This window comes from Elgaria multicarinata, chromosome 8 (genome assembly GCF_023053635.1).
Source record: "Elgaria multicarinata webbii isolate HBS135686 ecotype San Diego chromosome 8, rElgMul1.1.pri, whole genome shotgun sequence".
Classification (NCBI taxonomy): Eukaryota; Metazoa; Chordata; class Lepidosauria; order Squamata; family Anguidae; genus Elgaria; species Elgaria multicarinata.
Genome location: NC_086178.1, coordinates 85,594,500 through 85,611,859, shown reverse-complemented (window position 1 = coordinate 85,611,859; position 17,360 = coordinate 85,594,500). Strand labels below are relative to the sequence as shown.

The window sequence follows — 17,360 nt, the reverse complement described above, 5'->3', positions numbered from 1 at the left end:
AAAACTACACCCAGTGGAAGAAAACATAGGCAAGTATCAGAACAGAGACTGGACAGTTCTATAGGATCCTTAAGATTACAGTGTATAAGAGCTGCATAAATGGAAATCTTCACCTGGGAAATCCATATCCCTACACTTTGGGGAAAATTATATTATTCATTCATCTCTGACAGGTAAATTAGCTGTCCTAATGTCTGAACCTGGCATCCTAATTAATAGCAGCACCATAAGCAAGAGCATGAACTGCTATTTTCTAATACTTTTTGATATTATTTTGTTACTGCCTTTATTACCTATATATATTCTCTGCAAATACTACTCTCTGTTCCATATTTTTCTCCCATACCAAAGACTGACATTTTCAGAGGTCAAACTTACTGTTTGAAATGACTGGCTTTCTTTTACAAGGTCTACGATGTGGCTTTTTATGGCAGTGGCATGCTTAATCCAGCAGACTACACATTCAGAAGAATTCACAAGCAAGAGACATTTGAATCCTCAAGGATTCATGACTATCGTAAGTTGTTCATTCAGATGCATTTGGAAAAGGTGATTATGCTGGGGAGGGATCCGCCATGATCCATGATTTCAAAAGGATTTCAGCAGACATGGAAGGGACGGAGGGAGGGAAACAGAGTGAGAGAGATGTGTGTCTGCTTCAAGTATTTCCCCCCAATATATTCTACACTATACTATTTGATACATGGTCAAGGACAGCAGAGTAACAGGGCATCTCTACTTTTCAGTGTTTTAATTTGGCAAAAGCTGCAAGGCCACAACTTGTTAAACAAGGCCTAGAGGAGACTGAGGCTGAAAATCCGGACTGGTCACAGCCGAGCTGTGTGTCCAAATGATGTACAGAGACTCCCAGGGGCAGAGGGGGGGATGAGCATGGGTTTTCCCAGGGAGAAATAATCCCTGGGGAAACCTGATTTTTCCCGCAGTCTCAGGATCATCCTGAGACTGTGGGAGGTGTGTGGGCGCCTATCCCAGCTTCTTCCCTCTTCCCTGCAAGTAGCGGAGATCAGTAGAGTGAAGGAGCCGGGCCGGGAGGAATGGGGGGGATGGGGGAGCGGGAGTGGTGTTTTTTTCACTTACCTTTTGCTAGAGTGCAGGAGCGCACTCCAGCTCCTGTAGCTTTTTAAAAAGATGTCTACCTTGACTCGCGTGACGTCTCTCCTCCCATTCCAGATGTTGTGCTGGCCATTTGGACATGTGGGACGATCCTGGAAGGAGATAAGTCTGGGATCGCCCCCTCTCCATCCCTCTACACCTGTATGGTGTAGAAAGGGCCTGATTTGTGGTAGGAGTTTAAGCAGCATGTATTCTATCTGGACAGACATTGGTAAACTTTTCATACTAACTCCCAGGGATTTGATTTGATTTTAGTTCAAGGATTTGAACTGAACAGTGAAGGAGCACTACTGAATGCCCAAGCCTTGCTCCTCGCTATGAGTTAGCAAAAATGGAAAAGGTCAGGAGGGAGGTTTGGAGCATGGCATTCAAGCATTGGATGGTAGTGACAGTCTGCTGCTCAGCATTGAGCACGGGCAACCCTCTTCTCCACATGCATCAGGAGAAAAGAAGCCATACAGGCCCCATTCAGAAGTCACCTTAAGCCATGGCTTTAACCATGGTGGTTAAGCTAGAATACCAGGCCATGTTCAGAAGACACCACCATGGTTTTAACTATGGTGAATAAGGCTTTTAAACCATGGTTTAAGGTATCTTCTGAACAAGACCTGGCATCCTAGTTTAACCACCATGGTTAAAGCTGTGGTTTAAGGTGTCTTCTGAACGGGGCCACTGTCTGGGGAGGGATGATGGCCTTTCCTCATATTTTGGAAAAGAGACTAAATTTAAGTTTGATATAGAGAAGAACTATAAAGAAAACCTCTAAACAGCCCAAGGACTCCACATATATTTTCATCTGTAAAGCAAAGCGAAAGATATGAATAGAAGTTAAATATACCACCCTCTCACAATAAGTTGATTTAAATTCAGTGTATTTCTTTTTATTTATATTTACTTCTTTTATTTTATTTTTCATTCTTTCGGTTGATTTTGTCTTGGAATTTTATTTTATTTTTAAAAATGTATTTTTAAAAAACAAGCAAACAAACATCACTGTGTTTCACAATATATCTTACCCTTAAATTTTTGAAATGCTTTCAGTTGACTTAATCACCTGTGGTTTGGATTCAGATTGAGTCAGAGTATGTGCAGTGGGTTGTATATTTAGTGTCACATTGCCCTAAATCTGTAGCGCCAAAAGCTTTGGCCATTTCCACAACACGCCTAGTTCGTATTTCTTGACACAAAGCACACCAGCTCTTGAAATGCAAGAGAGCTTTTGAAAGAAAGGCCATATTAGAGAGTGCTAAAAACATTTAAATGCATTGTCTATTACATTATGGGAGCTTAGGACTAATAATGTTTACTTAACAATATTTTTGATCCACTTATTTTTATTTGGGCCAAATGCATTATTGTTTCTTGCAGAATGAAATCATTCAACATTGGGGATACCCATATGAAGAATACGAGATTCTTACAGCTGATGGCTATTACCTTCAGGCAAACAGAATTCCTTATGGAATGCACAGTCCTGAGAAATCAGGTATTTTTGTGATGTAATGCTGGTGTTTTGTTTAACTCTTTGAGTAGAGCTGGCTTTTCTGGGTGCCGGCTGCGCAGCCGGTACCCAGGGACTTGCAAGGCCAAGTTACCTCGGGGCCCCCGAATCTCGTTTCGGTACTGAGGCGAGACAGGCAACCCTCAAAGCACGCCGATTCAAATCGGGGCTGTTTTGGGGGCTCTGAACTGGCCTCCGAGGCAAATCAGGGGGACCATGCACAGCCCTACCACAAAGTGACTAGTGACATTTTGAAGACAAACAAATTTATTATACCATAGTAAGCATTTGTCGACTAGCTTCAACTGCCAAAATGGTGGGACTGGCTTTTGGTATTATTGGCCGTGTCTTGAGTCAGGGGAAGAGGGGAGAGGGCATAATTTGCTGTTGTGCCTCAGGCGGTAAAATGTCTTGGGCTGTTCCTGTCTTTGAGGATAGTATTATCTCTCCCCTAATTTCTAAGACAAGGTAAAGAGGCCTGCTGGCATGCTCTTATACTCTTCCTGGCCAGCAGGTAGTGCAGGGAAGATGTATGTTTATGACAGAGAATGAGAACTAGATGGGATGAGCAGGTGAAGGAAAATGTCTGGGGGAGGCCAGGTAACTAGAGAAAGGCTACATTTTTCTCCAGAAGTGGCCATATTTTCTGCTCCTTCTTCCTAGACAATTAAGAGAGAAGTCAAGAAAAATAAGATAGCTGAGTTTAGAGTTACATGCATATTATTAATTCTTGCACCACTGCACAATGTGTGGGTATGCTGGGATCACCTGAGCATAGAAAAACCTAATCTTAATTGTATATGCATTGGCAATATATTTCAGAGTGTGTTTCTTGCAGTGGATGCTGGTGGCTAGTGAATCCACTCTGGATTTCAGTCAGAACCAGTCAGAGTTCTCTAAAGGAGCTATCCAAAGTGCTTCAGGGCTCTGACTGGTTCTGACTGAAACCTGGAGCAGATTCATCGCCTCACTGACATTAGAGCCACCAGCCTCCACTGGTTTCTTGATGTTGTGAAGTAGTACAAAGAGAAGTAGTAGATCTGAAAAATCACTTTGCAACAAGCAATCATTCTTGACTTAAGGGAGAAAATGAAGTTCTCCTATAAATGTAGAAGTAGGCTTGCATCCAACTTAGGGATTACCAACACCAGAGTAGGATTTTTTGATGCTCCAACCGGTGGGGTGAAAGGTCAAGAGGCAAAATGACAAAAAAAACCCAAAAATATATAATGTTCATTTTGTTTCTTTTCCAGGAGCTAGACCAGTGGTGTTACTGGTACCAGGTTTGGTCTTTGAGGGTAGGTGCTGGATTGCAAATCTTCCCAACAATAGCCTGGGATTTGTTCTAGCAGATGCAGGCTATGATGTCTGGATGATAAACAACAGAGGGACCTCCTGGTCAAGAAGACACCAGACCCTTTCAATTGACCAAGAAGAATTTTGGGATTTCAGGTGAATTCAAGGGTTAGCTTGTCCTGTACCTTGGATAGATGGGTGTTGTAGCTGTATAGAAGTAGAGTTACCTTATTTGTGGCACCAAAACAGCCTAATGAAGACTGAACATGCTCAGTGGGTGCAGATTTAGCTGATCGGCTGTAACCCTGAACAACAATTTATTTATTTATTACCCGCCTCTCAACACTGCAACATTTTGTTGCTGTTCCAAACTGTTTTAGCTGATTAAGGCTGCAAACCTATACACATTGACCTATTTAGGATTGCACTGTAAATTCCTATGAGTCATGGAAAATCCATAGGTCATTTATTCTAGATAAACATTCCTTATTTTTTCATTATTAGTATATTTAAAAGTATATTTCCTTATAATAACAGTAAACAAATAATTCTTAATATCTTCATGATATGTAATCAGTACATCATCAGTCCTAATTCTAAGCATTATTCCCTTTTCCCACATTGTATTTCTTAAGTCAGTTTTAGAGCTGAGAGTGGAATAAGGGGAATTTTGTAGGGGTGTGCACGGACCCCCCGCTCCGCTTCACTTGCAGATCCGCAATTTTTGGAGCAGGCCGCTTCACCCTGCCCCCGCTCCGCCCACTTCCACTCCGCTCTGCTCGGAGCTCCGGATCCGGATCGGAGCTCCGTTTCCCCCCCCCCCATAGGCTTGCATTGAAAGCTAAAAAATTATACAACTTTTTTTCAGTTCAAGTTAGAAACCTCACGTTTGGCACCATGACACCTCATGGGGGTATACACTCGCACGCCAAGTTTCAAGGGAAGCCCATCATCCCCTGATTTTTGGGGAATTTTTGAAAATCGGGCACCACATTCACACCCCTTTCCATAGCTCCATCAATTTGCACGTTAGAAACCTCAAACTCACCACCATGAAAGCTTATCCAGGGATACATACGCACACCAAGACTCAAGGCAGTCCCATCATCCTCTGATTTTTGGGGAATTTATGAAAATCCAACACCCCTTTCCATAGCTCCGTCAATTTTGCACGTTAAAAAAACACCTCAAACTCACCACCATGAAAGCTTATCCAGGGATACATACGCACGCCGAGACTCAAGGCAGTCCCATCATCCCCTGTTTTTTGACGGGGCTTAAACCTGCAAAATTTGGAACTTCCAAAACTCCAAGTGAGCGCAGGAAGGACTTCTCCCCTGAGTCAAAGCCACACACACAACATCCCTGCGAGGTGGGCAGGGGAGGAGGGAGGGAAGGCAGGCAGGCATGCAGCTGGCATTTCTGGGGGCATAAGGAAGTGAGCCAAGGATAAGCCAGTAATGCATATAAAATGGAATAAATAAACAAATAAATAAACGAAGGAGGGGTGGAATTAAAAGCAGCAGTGTTGCTGAATAAACAGCAAGAAGAACTTTTTTAAAAAGGCTATATCTGTCTTTTACCAGCAATAGGGGGACGTGCCCGGGGGAGGGGGAAGCAGCTGCCAGTTCAGCTCAAGAAAGCCATTGCTTCACCAACAGCTCTAAGAAGTAAACGCTCACTTCAACTCATAATAGGCATCGCTCCACCACTAAGAGAGAAGTAGAACGCTCACTTCAACTCATGATAGGCATTGCTCCACCGTTTTACTCTCTTTGGAAGGCTCTAATGGGGCACGTCCACAATGAGATGCCCTAGGGGAGCTCATCCCCTTGCACCACATCTTTTCAGTTGTTCCCCAAAGTTAGGGTGGGTAGCAGTGCTGTGTTTCTATCTCTTATTCTTGGCTTAGTATATGATTTCAGGTTGTGTTTGTGCATTTGGTGGGGCTACTGTGTTAAAAAACACTGGGAAAAGTCTGTTCAGATTAAGAAAGAGAAGTTTCCCAGAATCCCAAGTTACCCATTTTGCCTATGCCCTCCTCTAACTTTGGGATCATGTGATCATGACCGGGAGCTGACTCTGCCCCTCAGTCCTTTGAAAAAGGTATTTTTCCCGCCGCTTTTTTTAAAAATTCTAGCGCGCGACCCGCACCACGCAAAGAGGTGAGAGTAGTCTCAAAATGACCCCCATCCACGACTCTCTGTGCACAAGAATTTTCAGAACGATAGCTTAAAAATCAACCCAGTTATCCCCGATTGTTTTCCTCAATGCAATCCTATGGGCGAAAACCGCCGTTTGACCCGCGCTGTCCGTTTGTTTACCCGATTTGTAAAAAATTCTAGCATGCGACCCGCACGACGCAGAGAGGTGAGAGTAGTCTCAAAATGACCCCCATCCACGACTCTCTGAGCACAAGAATTTCCAGAACGATAGCTTCAGAAACAACCCAGGTATCTGCGATTATTTCCCGCAATGCAATCCTATGGGCGAAATGTTTTCAAGATGGCGATCGGAGCGCTCCGCCTGAACTAGGAGCTCCGAAAAATGGTCGCTTCTCTTCGCCTTGCTTCTAGGGGTCCGCGGTCCGCTTCTACTCTGCCTCTGGGTAAGGCGGAGCAGGCCAACCCGCTACTGCTTCTCCGCTCCTAATCGGAGCGGAGCACATGCCTAGAATTTTGAATGTTGAATTGTAATAGTGAACAATCGTTTTTATTTGATAATGAAAAAGTTAAAAATGCTACTACTACTTTGCAGCATGACATGCTGAAAGTAACAGAGTAAGTTTAAGTAAGGGATACGTATTGAAATGAATATGATAATAATAAAATTTCCCTTTATTTCTGAACTGTTTGCACAGAAGAATAAACTTGCAACCTTATCCAAATGGCATGATCATCATGTCTTTATACTGCACAATCTATACTATTGTATTCAAGTATTGTCTGGATTAATTTCAACTCCACTGTGTATGTGTATATGTTACAGTTTTCATGAAATGGGAATGTATGATATTCCAGCAGCCATTAACTTTATCCTACAGAAGACTCAACAAGATGGATTATATTATGTTGGCCACTCCCAAGGTAGTTCAATTGGTAAGTTGATTGGTTTTGTAATCCGCCCAGAGAGCTTTGACTGTGGGGTGGTATATAATTGCAATAAATAAATAGTGTGGAATGTATTTCATCATTATGTTCTTCTTGACTTTGCCAAACACTGGCTATTGAGGTCCAGTGTTAGAATATGGAAACAAAGTTCGAAGACCAAAAATGTAGAGTTTTTGTATGTTTCTTTCAGAAGACATCTCAGAATCAGAACCTCATTATTCAGGCTGAGGGATGTTGCAGATATCAGGGGGGAGTCTGACAGAGACCCACTCACTCAGCCCCCCGGACTGGAGTCCATGGACCGTGCCATCTGTTCAGTGCAGGGCACGAAGCACCAGCTGATCTACAATTGACCAGTGAGCGGTGCATGGTTGCTCGTTCCCTCAGCAATCCACCATTTTGTGTAAAAATGGTGGCTTAATTCTTTTACGTAATGGGCCTTTTATGCAAATAAAGACCATAAACTTGCATAAATGGCCATTTTATGAGGTAGACTAGGGTGAGTCTATCCATCCCGACTCAGAACATACTCAGTTCAAAGTTACTAGACCAGGGGCTATCAAATATAGTATTCCTTTTCAAAAGTATATAGCCAAATGCATCAAGAAGGTCCTAAAGATATAATTAGGGAAGTTGCGAGTGTAAGACTGAGTCCGTGACGGCAGTGCCCCCCCCCCATGTCTGGCCCTCACAGACCCAGTTGGATACTCCCGGAGCAGGCATGACCCAAACCCATGCCCTGGCTTCTGACATTGCACCCTTTCCCCCACACAGTGGGGGGAAATGTGCACTTTCAGGACTCTCCAGAAATCGCACTCACCCCCCTCCCTTTGCCAAGGCCCTATTAATGCAATGGTAAAGGCATACCCTTGCTGTAGCAGTGCCTTTCAGGCCCCAGTCAGCATGGGGGGAATGTGTTAGTTCCAGATCCTCTATCTTTGCATGCTAACAGAAATGGCCATTAACACAGTGTAGATTGCCAAGTGCTTGTAAGCCTTGGGAGTGCTTGGTGTAGGCTTGCTTGGCTTGCGAGGGTGGGCACCAGCAGTGGCAAGTCGAGTGCCCATGGGGTGAGCACTTGCTGATTTCTTCCACCCCTAGCAATGGCCATCCTCTTCTTTACAACAAAAATCCATCCTCTCATTCATCTAACCCTTTTCAAAAGCCAGCTAGTCAGATATGGTGGTAGCTCGCCAAGCTGCTACCCACAGCATTGCATGAACTTCTTTGTGGCTCGATGAGGCTACGAGTCCATCCGCCCTGGTCTGGAGCCTCCATTGCTGTGTACAGTGGAGCTTCCAGAAAATGTATATCTATTACTTTGTGTAAATGGCGACCATAAAGCATTCACACCTTTAATCTTGCGTAAATGGGGCCTTTATGGGCAGAATTTATGCAAGGAAGGAGATATGCAATTTCCAGAGCCTCCATTGTATACAACAATAGAGGCTCCAGACCAGGGTGGATGGCTGCTGTGAGCTCATCAGGCTGCAGGGAGCTTGAAGAACGGGCTCATGAATCCAGCAAGCTGGCAATCATCCCTACCAAAGACCAATGCAATTATTGTCTTTAATGTATTAATATTATTAATAATAATAATAATGTAATATAATAATGTTTTACAGCTGGCAGTTTTTGAAATTGTTTCTCCTCTGCAGGTTTTATTGCTTTTTCAGCCATGCCACAGCTTGCTGAAAAAATCAAGCTCTTCATGGCCTTGGCTCCTTCCTACACACTTGCGGACGTCAAGGGGGCCCAGAAATTGCTTTTGTCACTTCCTCATGCATTAATAAAAGTAGGTATTTCTCATATCTTTTTCTTATGTGTGTTTAGTGATGGGCAATCATTCATTTTGTAAATAATTGGGGGTGTGGTAGAGAAATCTTTATTAAATTAAAAGGTTTTCTCCTTGACATTCAACTGTTTTCTTTTTCTTTTTTTCCTTTTCCTTTTCCCCCAAAGTGTGTATTCACTTTGACACACATTAAGATGCTTCAGGGCTTCTTGACATGGACCACATAGTGCCCATTGCTTGCACCTACTTTGTCTTAATTGAAAGAGGCAGGGGCAGCAGAGATGGTTCAATTTGCTCTAGGGGTGGCATCTCAGGGTTGAGGAAGACTTGAGCCTCAACATTACAAATTAACACATCTTAATGGGAAAAGGTTTCTTAGCTGGAACCTTAATCTTCTTTTCTGAAAAGAAATGCTGGCCGGTGTTTCCAACAAGTCAAGCCACCCTCCTAAACCTTTGTTATCAGTGGATTCAGTGGGTCATGGCAAGTGGAGTCTGGCAAATTAAGGGTCACATGTGTTATCATAGCACAGCCTTTTGCTATGCTTAAGAACTAGCAGATATAACTCCCATTCAGAAGAAACCTAAAACTATGGCTTTAACCATGGTGATTAAGGCTTTTTGCCTTATTCACCATGGTTAAAGCCATGGTTTAAGGTGTCTTCTGAACACAGCCTGTCTTTTTGGCTTAACCACCATGGTTAAAGCCGTGGTTTAAGGTGTCTTTTGAATGGGGCCACTCTGTAGCATACTTTTTTGCAGACTATAGCCCACTTCTCAGAAGCATGAAGTAGACTCTCTAGTCCATGAATATATATACCATGATAAGCTGGGCTGACATTTCTCAGAAATGAATTTTTATTTATTATTTATTTATTTACATTTATATACTGCTCCATATCTAAAGTAGATTCTGGAGCGGTGCACATAAGTATAAACAGCAAAAAGGAAGACGATTAAAAAAGCATTTTAAAATTGTTCAATTTAAAACAAAGGACCAGTAAAAACAATGGCTAGTCAGTTGAGGAAGGCTTATCAAAATAAGAGGTTTTTTTCTGGAGGCGCCGGAAGCAGCCTAGTGTTGGCGTCTGCCTGACCTCCAGGGGCAGGGAGTTCCAAAGAGAAGGGATTTTCTGATCAATCTGCTGAAAAAGTACATTTTCAGGCTCTCACTGAATTGTTGGAAAATTTCATCCTTCACCCCCACTTTCTTTGTTCACAAACAGGGTGGAGAATTTTGAGTGCTACTGAAAATCCAATTTTAATATTGCTCAATGTTGTTTTAATATTATTATTATTTTTTGTGAACCACCCAGAGAGCTTCGGCTATTGGGCGGTATAAAAATGTAATAAATTAATAAATAAATAAATTGAAGAAAAGAAGGGGGTAGTCATCTTCCCTTAGCCCATGGCTTCCTTTGTCCTCCAGTATGAGGAGTCCAGGAATGCATCTTCCAGCCCTTTTCTCTGGTGAATTGGGGGCCAGTCCCAGTTGCCCTGGAGACCTCCGTTTTTCCAGAGGTCTCTGGTTTTTCCTGGTGCATCTGGTCACCCTATGATAAGGATTCATTATTTAGACATAGTCCAAAGAGATTCACATTGATTTATGTATTCTTGTTTTGCAGTATATATGGGGCAATAAAGAACTTCAGTTTTTTAGTAACAAGATAAAAAAAATGAATGCCAAGTTGTGTAGCCATCAAGGAATAGACAAGCTTTGTGTCCAAGTAATTTCCCTTGGTGCAGGTTTTAATGATGGAAACCTAAACATGGTAAGTGAATTCTATGATTTGATTTTGTTTTTAGCTAAATAAAACTATATGGATTCTTCTTCTTTTTTATTTATTTATTTCTTTAATTTCTATACTACACCATAGCCAAAGATCTCTGGGCAGTTTATAACAATTCATAAAAATACACCAACATTACAAAAAATACAACATGATAAAGCAGTCTAAAAAAATTAACACAAAAAGATTAAAACAACATAAACAGTTAAAACCATTTTAAACTGTCCAGGTTTTCCAATGTCTCATTTCATTTCCCACATTAGATTGTACTCATTTGTAATCTCCTTCAAATAGAATAAGTCTACATATCCTTATGTGTGCACACTCTTGTTTGCTCTCTCTCTCTCTCTCACACACACACACACAAACATACACACATTAGATGTCCCATAAGTCTAGATCAAAAATCGAATGAAATGATTATTACATTATAATGAATCTAATGAAATGATTATTACATTATTTCTTTCAAATATCTCTTTAATTTCTTCAACATTGTTGATTTATTCTTATATATTATTTCACAAGATAAGATTTAGCCAGTATATAATTTTAGATGTTTCACCTAATTTCAACTTCCTTGCAAGATTGGATGATGAAATATTTCTTCCACGTGTAGGCACATGCTATTTATGTGATCATTTCATTATGACAACAAACACATTGCCAGAGTTATATCATATTTTATTACATCTGAAATAATTACATCCATTCCTTCAGTGTCTCCAAAATCTAACCATACACCTGTATAGTCATGCCCAAGTATTAAGTTTTGTCAAATGAGCTCCCCTTTGTGTCCAATTATTGGGAGCTGTACATCATGTAGAAGAAAAATGCAAGAGACTTAGGACTTAGGGATGGATGGCCTCTTCTGTGTTTGGCTCGGGTGGACACTCATCAAGCTGCTGGGTGGGCTCTCATGGCAGGGGGGCTTGCATGGTGGGGGGTTCGTGTGATGGATGGCTGGCTTTAGTGGGCGCCCAGAAAAGCTGGGTGCTGGCCGGCCCATCAGATGTCTAAATAATTTGGACATCTGAATCCTGATCCAGATCCAGATTTGGAAGCTCCAAACCAGCCTCTGAAGTGGGTAGTGGGGGGGCAGTGCACAGCCCTACTTTATGGTGATACAATATTGACATCCTAGATACACTGGGAAGGATCCAGAGAAAAGCATGGCCCTTTTCCCCCTTGTAGCCCCATCCCAGATAACAGTCCCCTAATGATTAGATACCCTGATCAGTGGGATGAGCTTTGGCTCAGGGTACTGGAAGGGAAGGTGAATCTCTGAGAATCGGACATTGTACATCACAATGAGGAATGAAAACCATTTGTGCTCAGAACCCTGTATTTGCATACAAATCTCCTGTAATTCTATTATTTATGTTATGGGTAATGCGAATTGAATAGTAAATGTGCATAACAACCAGATACTGTGCACATTCTCCACGCTTCATGAAGAAGAACTTTGCATAGTTCTTGTTCAATATACATAATCTCCAACAGTCCTAGTGGAATGTGCATATTTCAATAGGATTTTGTACATTCTCTCCGGGTAGCTTTTAAAACTCAGCTAAAAACTTTTCTGTTCCCTATAGCTTTTAAATATTGAGTTTGTTCTGACTCTATACTGTTTAGCTTCACCCTACCAGTGCCTGTTTACACTTCCCTGTGCCTGTTTGCATTCTCTTTCCCTCCTTATTGTTTACTACAACTTTATTAGATTGTAAGCCTATGCGGCAGGGTCTTGCTATTTACTGTGTAATCTGTACAGCACCATGTACATTGATGGTGCTATATAAATAAATAAATAAATAAATAAATAAATAAATAATAATAATAATAAAATGTACATATCTCAACTGCATTCTGTACATTATCCAGTAAATATGTATATTTTCCAAGAAATATGCCATTGGCTTCTGTCTGTAGACCATGTGCATCCTGTTGTCTCATGTTATGCAACCTTATGTGTACATTCTCCATGACACTTACTGAATGTGCACAATGGCCAGTTATGCAAATTAACCCTCCAACCCCTAAGATACACATGTGCATGCATGCACACACATGCATGCACGCGCGCACACACACACACACACACTATATTGCCTCTATTAACATGACAGTGGCTTCTATAATAAACTCTTACATTCATTCATTTCTTTCTTTACTGCTATCAGAAAAGCACATTCTAAAACGATGCCCATGTCTATTGCTTTTCTAGAGTCGGGCAGATGTATATCTTGGAACCTATCCTGATTTTTCTTCTGTGAAAACAGTAGTCCACTGGGCCCAGGTAGTGTTTAATCATTTCCCCCCCTACAATTCAATATGTATCTATCAATATTTGCTATTTGTCTGTAAGTTTTGTCGGTAACCTCCAGCCTGTGGGCCAGATATGTCCTGCGAGTGTTCCCATTCTGGGCTGCCAGATTTTCCCCCAAGCCTGCCCCTTCTCCCAAGAGCTTCCCATTCTCAATACTCAGTGGGGAACAGCTATTATCTTCTATCACCTGCAATTGCACATAACCTCATTTCCTTGCCAGAGCAAATGGGCAAGGTCCGTAGAGGAACCTGCTGCTTCAGTCATGCATTACCCTTGAGGCTTGTCCTGCTTAGATGTGAGTAGACATGCAGAGGCTTGTCCTTCTTACTTCTGAGGGATGTGTAAATCTAGGGAGACCATATGGAAAGGAGGAGAGGGCTCCTGCATCTTTAACAGTTGTGTAGAAAAGGGAATTTCAGCAGGTGTCAATTGTATGCATGCAGCACCTGGTGAAATTTACTCTTCATCACAACAGTTAAAGCTGCAGGAGCCCTGCCCTCTTTTGTATCTGGTCACTCTAGTATAGCTCCTGCAGTTTTAACTGTTGTGATGAAGAGGGAATTTCACCAGGTGCTGCATGCATACAATTGACACCTGCTGAAATTCCCTTTTCCAAACAACTGTTAAAGATACAGGATCCCTGTCCTCCTTTCCATATGGTCACGCTAAGTATAGGCATGCTTTGCCTCCCTCCACCCACACCAATAAAGCCCCGCCCCCTTGGCAATTTCCTCAGCCTAGAGAGGAGGGAGAAAATACACAATTTCCCCAGTCTCAGGGAAATTGCATATTTTACCCCACTGCGTTAACTGAGTTCCACCCAGACCTGCACCCCTTTGTCCTTCGGCACTGAAGAGGTGAAAATCTGTTGCCCTCAAAGGCTCATGTGGATTTTTGTCCCATCGCTAGTCCCACCTACAAATAGAATGTGACCCCTGAGACCTTTCCAGATTGAAATTCTGCCCTTAGATGAAAATGGTCCCCCACATGTGTTTTAGTGCTTAATGTATGCATGTGAATATTTAAGTTTCCATTTCTATTTCACCTTTTGTATTTTATGGTTTTTTAGTGTGGGATTATTTATCTTTTTGAAAACTTACCGAATTACTATTTGCACATAATTCTTTCCCATCTTTTTAGGTTTTCAAATCAAAAGAATTTAAATATTTTAACTATGGCCATAAGAACCAATTGGTGTACAACATGGTAAGGAAAGGGTGGGGGGAATAATAATGGTGATTTGTCAGATATTAATTTGTTGGATGTAATGAGTGGTTTTGGCTGCTGTTAAAAGCTTATTGTTATCAATGCTGTGTAATCAGTTTTCCATAACTTGGGGAACTGAGAGAAAATCAAAGCATGAAAATGAATCTGTTGAAATGGCAACTTCTTCTATATATTTATGATAGGTATTAATTCTCCTCTGGGCAACAGCCTTTGCTTTTTGACACTTTTTACCATATATTGTTTCTTTACTTCTGAAAACTGTCACATACCTTCCCTCTTAATATTAGTCTCACTTAACTACTTATACCTAGTTCCTATACCTGTTCCTTGTACAACTTCCATGATGATCATTCTCAATAATTGTTTTAATCATTTCCAATCATTCTTTAAACTAGGGTGCTGTACATAAATATTCACTCTTTGTGGGAAGGAAGAGTGCATTTCTTGCACTAGGTAACTGTTCCTGCCCCATGTGGAAATGAGACAATCCATTTCTTTAATTCAGAATGTAAAAATATGTGCGTGGATCTGATTAGGCAAGAGGTGCGACAACCTTCTAATGGTGATCTGTGTGTATTAGAGTATTGTGAAAGTAACTTCTCAATACTACAGTATCAGAATTCATTACAAACTGTTTATTAAAACATCAGACTTCTTTAATCAAAGATGTTAATTAACAATTCAACTAGTGAGATGCAAGATATCCAAACATTTTGAAAAATATATATGTATTTGATTTAGGAATGTGTGAATCAGCAAAACTTGAACTTGCCAACATCCTCCAAATTCTGTAATTTATTTAAAACATTTGTATCCCGCCCTATATCATTAAGATCTCAGGGTGGTGTACAGCAGCATATGATAGGATGAAAGTGGTACATGGAATGTGGCTTGTGCCCCAACAGTTATAAGCACACTTCAATACTGCTATAAAGCAGTAGTGTAGACCTAGCCCTAATTGCATTCGACCTTTGTTTGTTTTATTTTTCCTATTCAATGAAGATCTATGCATACTTGCATGTGCATTTTCCCAAACATACACAGAAGTTGTCCGCATCTTTGAAATGTATGTGTTCTTCTCCCATCAATTAGTGTATTTGTGCACATTTTCCAAAAGTACAATTTTTTCCCCATGTGTATTTTTCAAATGTGTGCATGTCGGACACAACTTTTTGGATCTACGAATCACATTGCAAGTTTGGAAATGTACAGACTTTGATCACAGATTGCATCGTGTTTGGTTCAGAATATGAACTGAACTGAATTTCTCATTCAGGGCAGTCCTATGGTCCCTGGGAGAGCAGAAGTGAGGGGGGCATTTGTTGCTCTTCCTCCATTTTTAAATAAGCATTGCTTGCAATGGGATGGTGGAATCATTTAGACCAGCTTCAGGGCTGGTCTGAATGTTTCCCCATGTAGGGGCTGGGAGGAATTTAGAGAAAGTTTGAGGCTGTAGACAAAGCTCTAATATCAGAGGAGAAGATTCAATCTTGTATCTCCACCCTCCATGCTCCTGGAAAGGGGATAGAATTGGGAGCATGGTGTGGGATGAGCAGGATAGACTCTGGATCCAAAAGATCTAACACCCCCCCCCCAAGACCCCAACTATGCTCCCAACATGGGACATCATTTAGACCAGTTACAACTGTTCTAAACAATATCCCCCACTGCAAACAATGGGAACGAGATGGGTAAAACAATGGAGAAGATGGCAAATGCCACTCAACGCTCAGTTCTGGGCTTAGGAAATGACAGAGCCCTCCAACCTCAGAGAGTTCTGACCCAAATATAGGGTGGCCTTAAATCAATGTATTCTTCTTCAACACTGTTTGATGTGCTCTCACCTATACGGTCAGGAGCATAATTCGTGTTTATTTAGTCCTGAAATATCATACAATTAACCTTTATTATGAGAATTTTGTCAATTATTTTTGGTTCATGGGAGAGTTTCATGTTTTACAGTGGATAAATGAAAAGAACTGAATGAGAAGAACTTGGTTGAATGGCATCTAGGCCCTGATGCCATTCAGCTGATAATTTGTATGATGAAATGTCTGAAAAACAAGGAAAATTGTCAAATTGATCAGTGAAACCTCTTTTCCTATTTTGCATCTTTTCTTCAACAGACCAAGCCTCCATCCTATAAAATGGAAGACATGCCTGTTCCAACTGCTGTATGGAGTGGTGGAATGGACATTGTCACAGGCAAAAAGAACATCGAGCAATTGCTCCAACGAATCACTAATTTAGTTTTCTATAGGAATATAACTGAATGGAACCATACTGATTTTATTTGGGGTGTTGATCCCCTAAAACACATGTACCTGGATATGCTGCGACTCATGCAGCAATACAAATAAAAAAATTATATTCCACATCAATTTGGAAACTTTTTTTTATTTCCTGATATGAAATTTTATTTTATTTATTTATTTATTACATTTCTATACCTCCCAATAGCCGGAGCTCTCTAGGCGGTTCACAAAAATTAAAACTTTTCATAGTATAAAACAACAGTATAAAACCATAATATAAAATACAATATAAAAGTATTGTCTGTAAGGTACCTTGTGCTACCATTTCCCTTTCTTAATTTAGCTGTATTTTTACAACATATTGTTCACCACTTTTTTCCCCCTTCATTTATCTGGTTATACTGGTGCAGCTGGTGGGAGAGGTAACTTATTTTTATTTTATTTATTTTTGCATTTATATCCTGCCTTTTTTCCTCCAAGGAACCCAAAGCAGCATACATAATCCTCCTCCTCCTCCTCTCCATTTTATCCTCACAACAACAACAACCCTGTGAAGTAGGTTGGGCTGAGAGTCTGTGACTGGCCCAAAGCCACCCAGTGGGTTTCCATGGCTGAATGGGGACTAGAACCCAGATCTCCTGATTCCCAGTCCAACACTTTAGCCACTATACCACACTGGCTCCCAAGACACAACAATGGCATTTTCCTCACTGAAAGGAATTCATCACCCAGTCATTGTGCAGATGGTGGAGCTGTTGTTCTCCCTGTGCCACGATGTATCATGGCTGTCAGTGAAGTCATGTAGCATGGAGAGGAAAGACCAGATACTTTAGCAGATACAACCTCTGAGTTTTGCACCCATGCAAGGGCTGGCCACCAGGACAAGACAGCTTTTTATTTTCATTACTCTTGCCTGCCTGCCTCTTA

The 17,360-nt window shown here is 41.2% G+C and overlaps 1 protein-coding gene across 1 annotated transcript; it reads left to right on the top strand.

Moving 5' to 3' along the window:
- The first annotated feature begins 336 nt into the window (after positions 1-336).
- Positions 337-16,538, top strand: LOC134402959 (lipase member M-like). Its single transcript, XM_063132924.1, has 9 exons — positions 337-517; positions 2,503-2,620; positions 3,889-4,087; positions 6,920-7,029; positions 8,700-8,836; positions 10,461-10,607; positions 12,850-12,921; positions 14,092-14,157; positions 16,305-16,538. Exons 1-9 carry the CDS (start codon positions 416-418, stop codon positions 16,536-16,538), a joined length of 1,185 nt encoding a protein of 394 aa, XP_062988994.1. The 5' UTR covers positions 337-415.
- Positions 16,539-17,360: the final 822 nt, after the last annotated feature.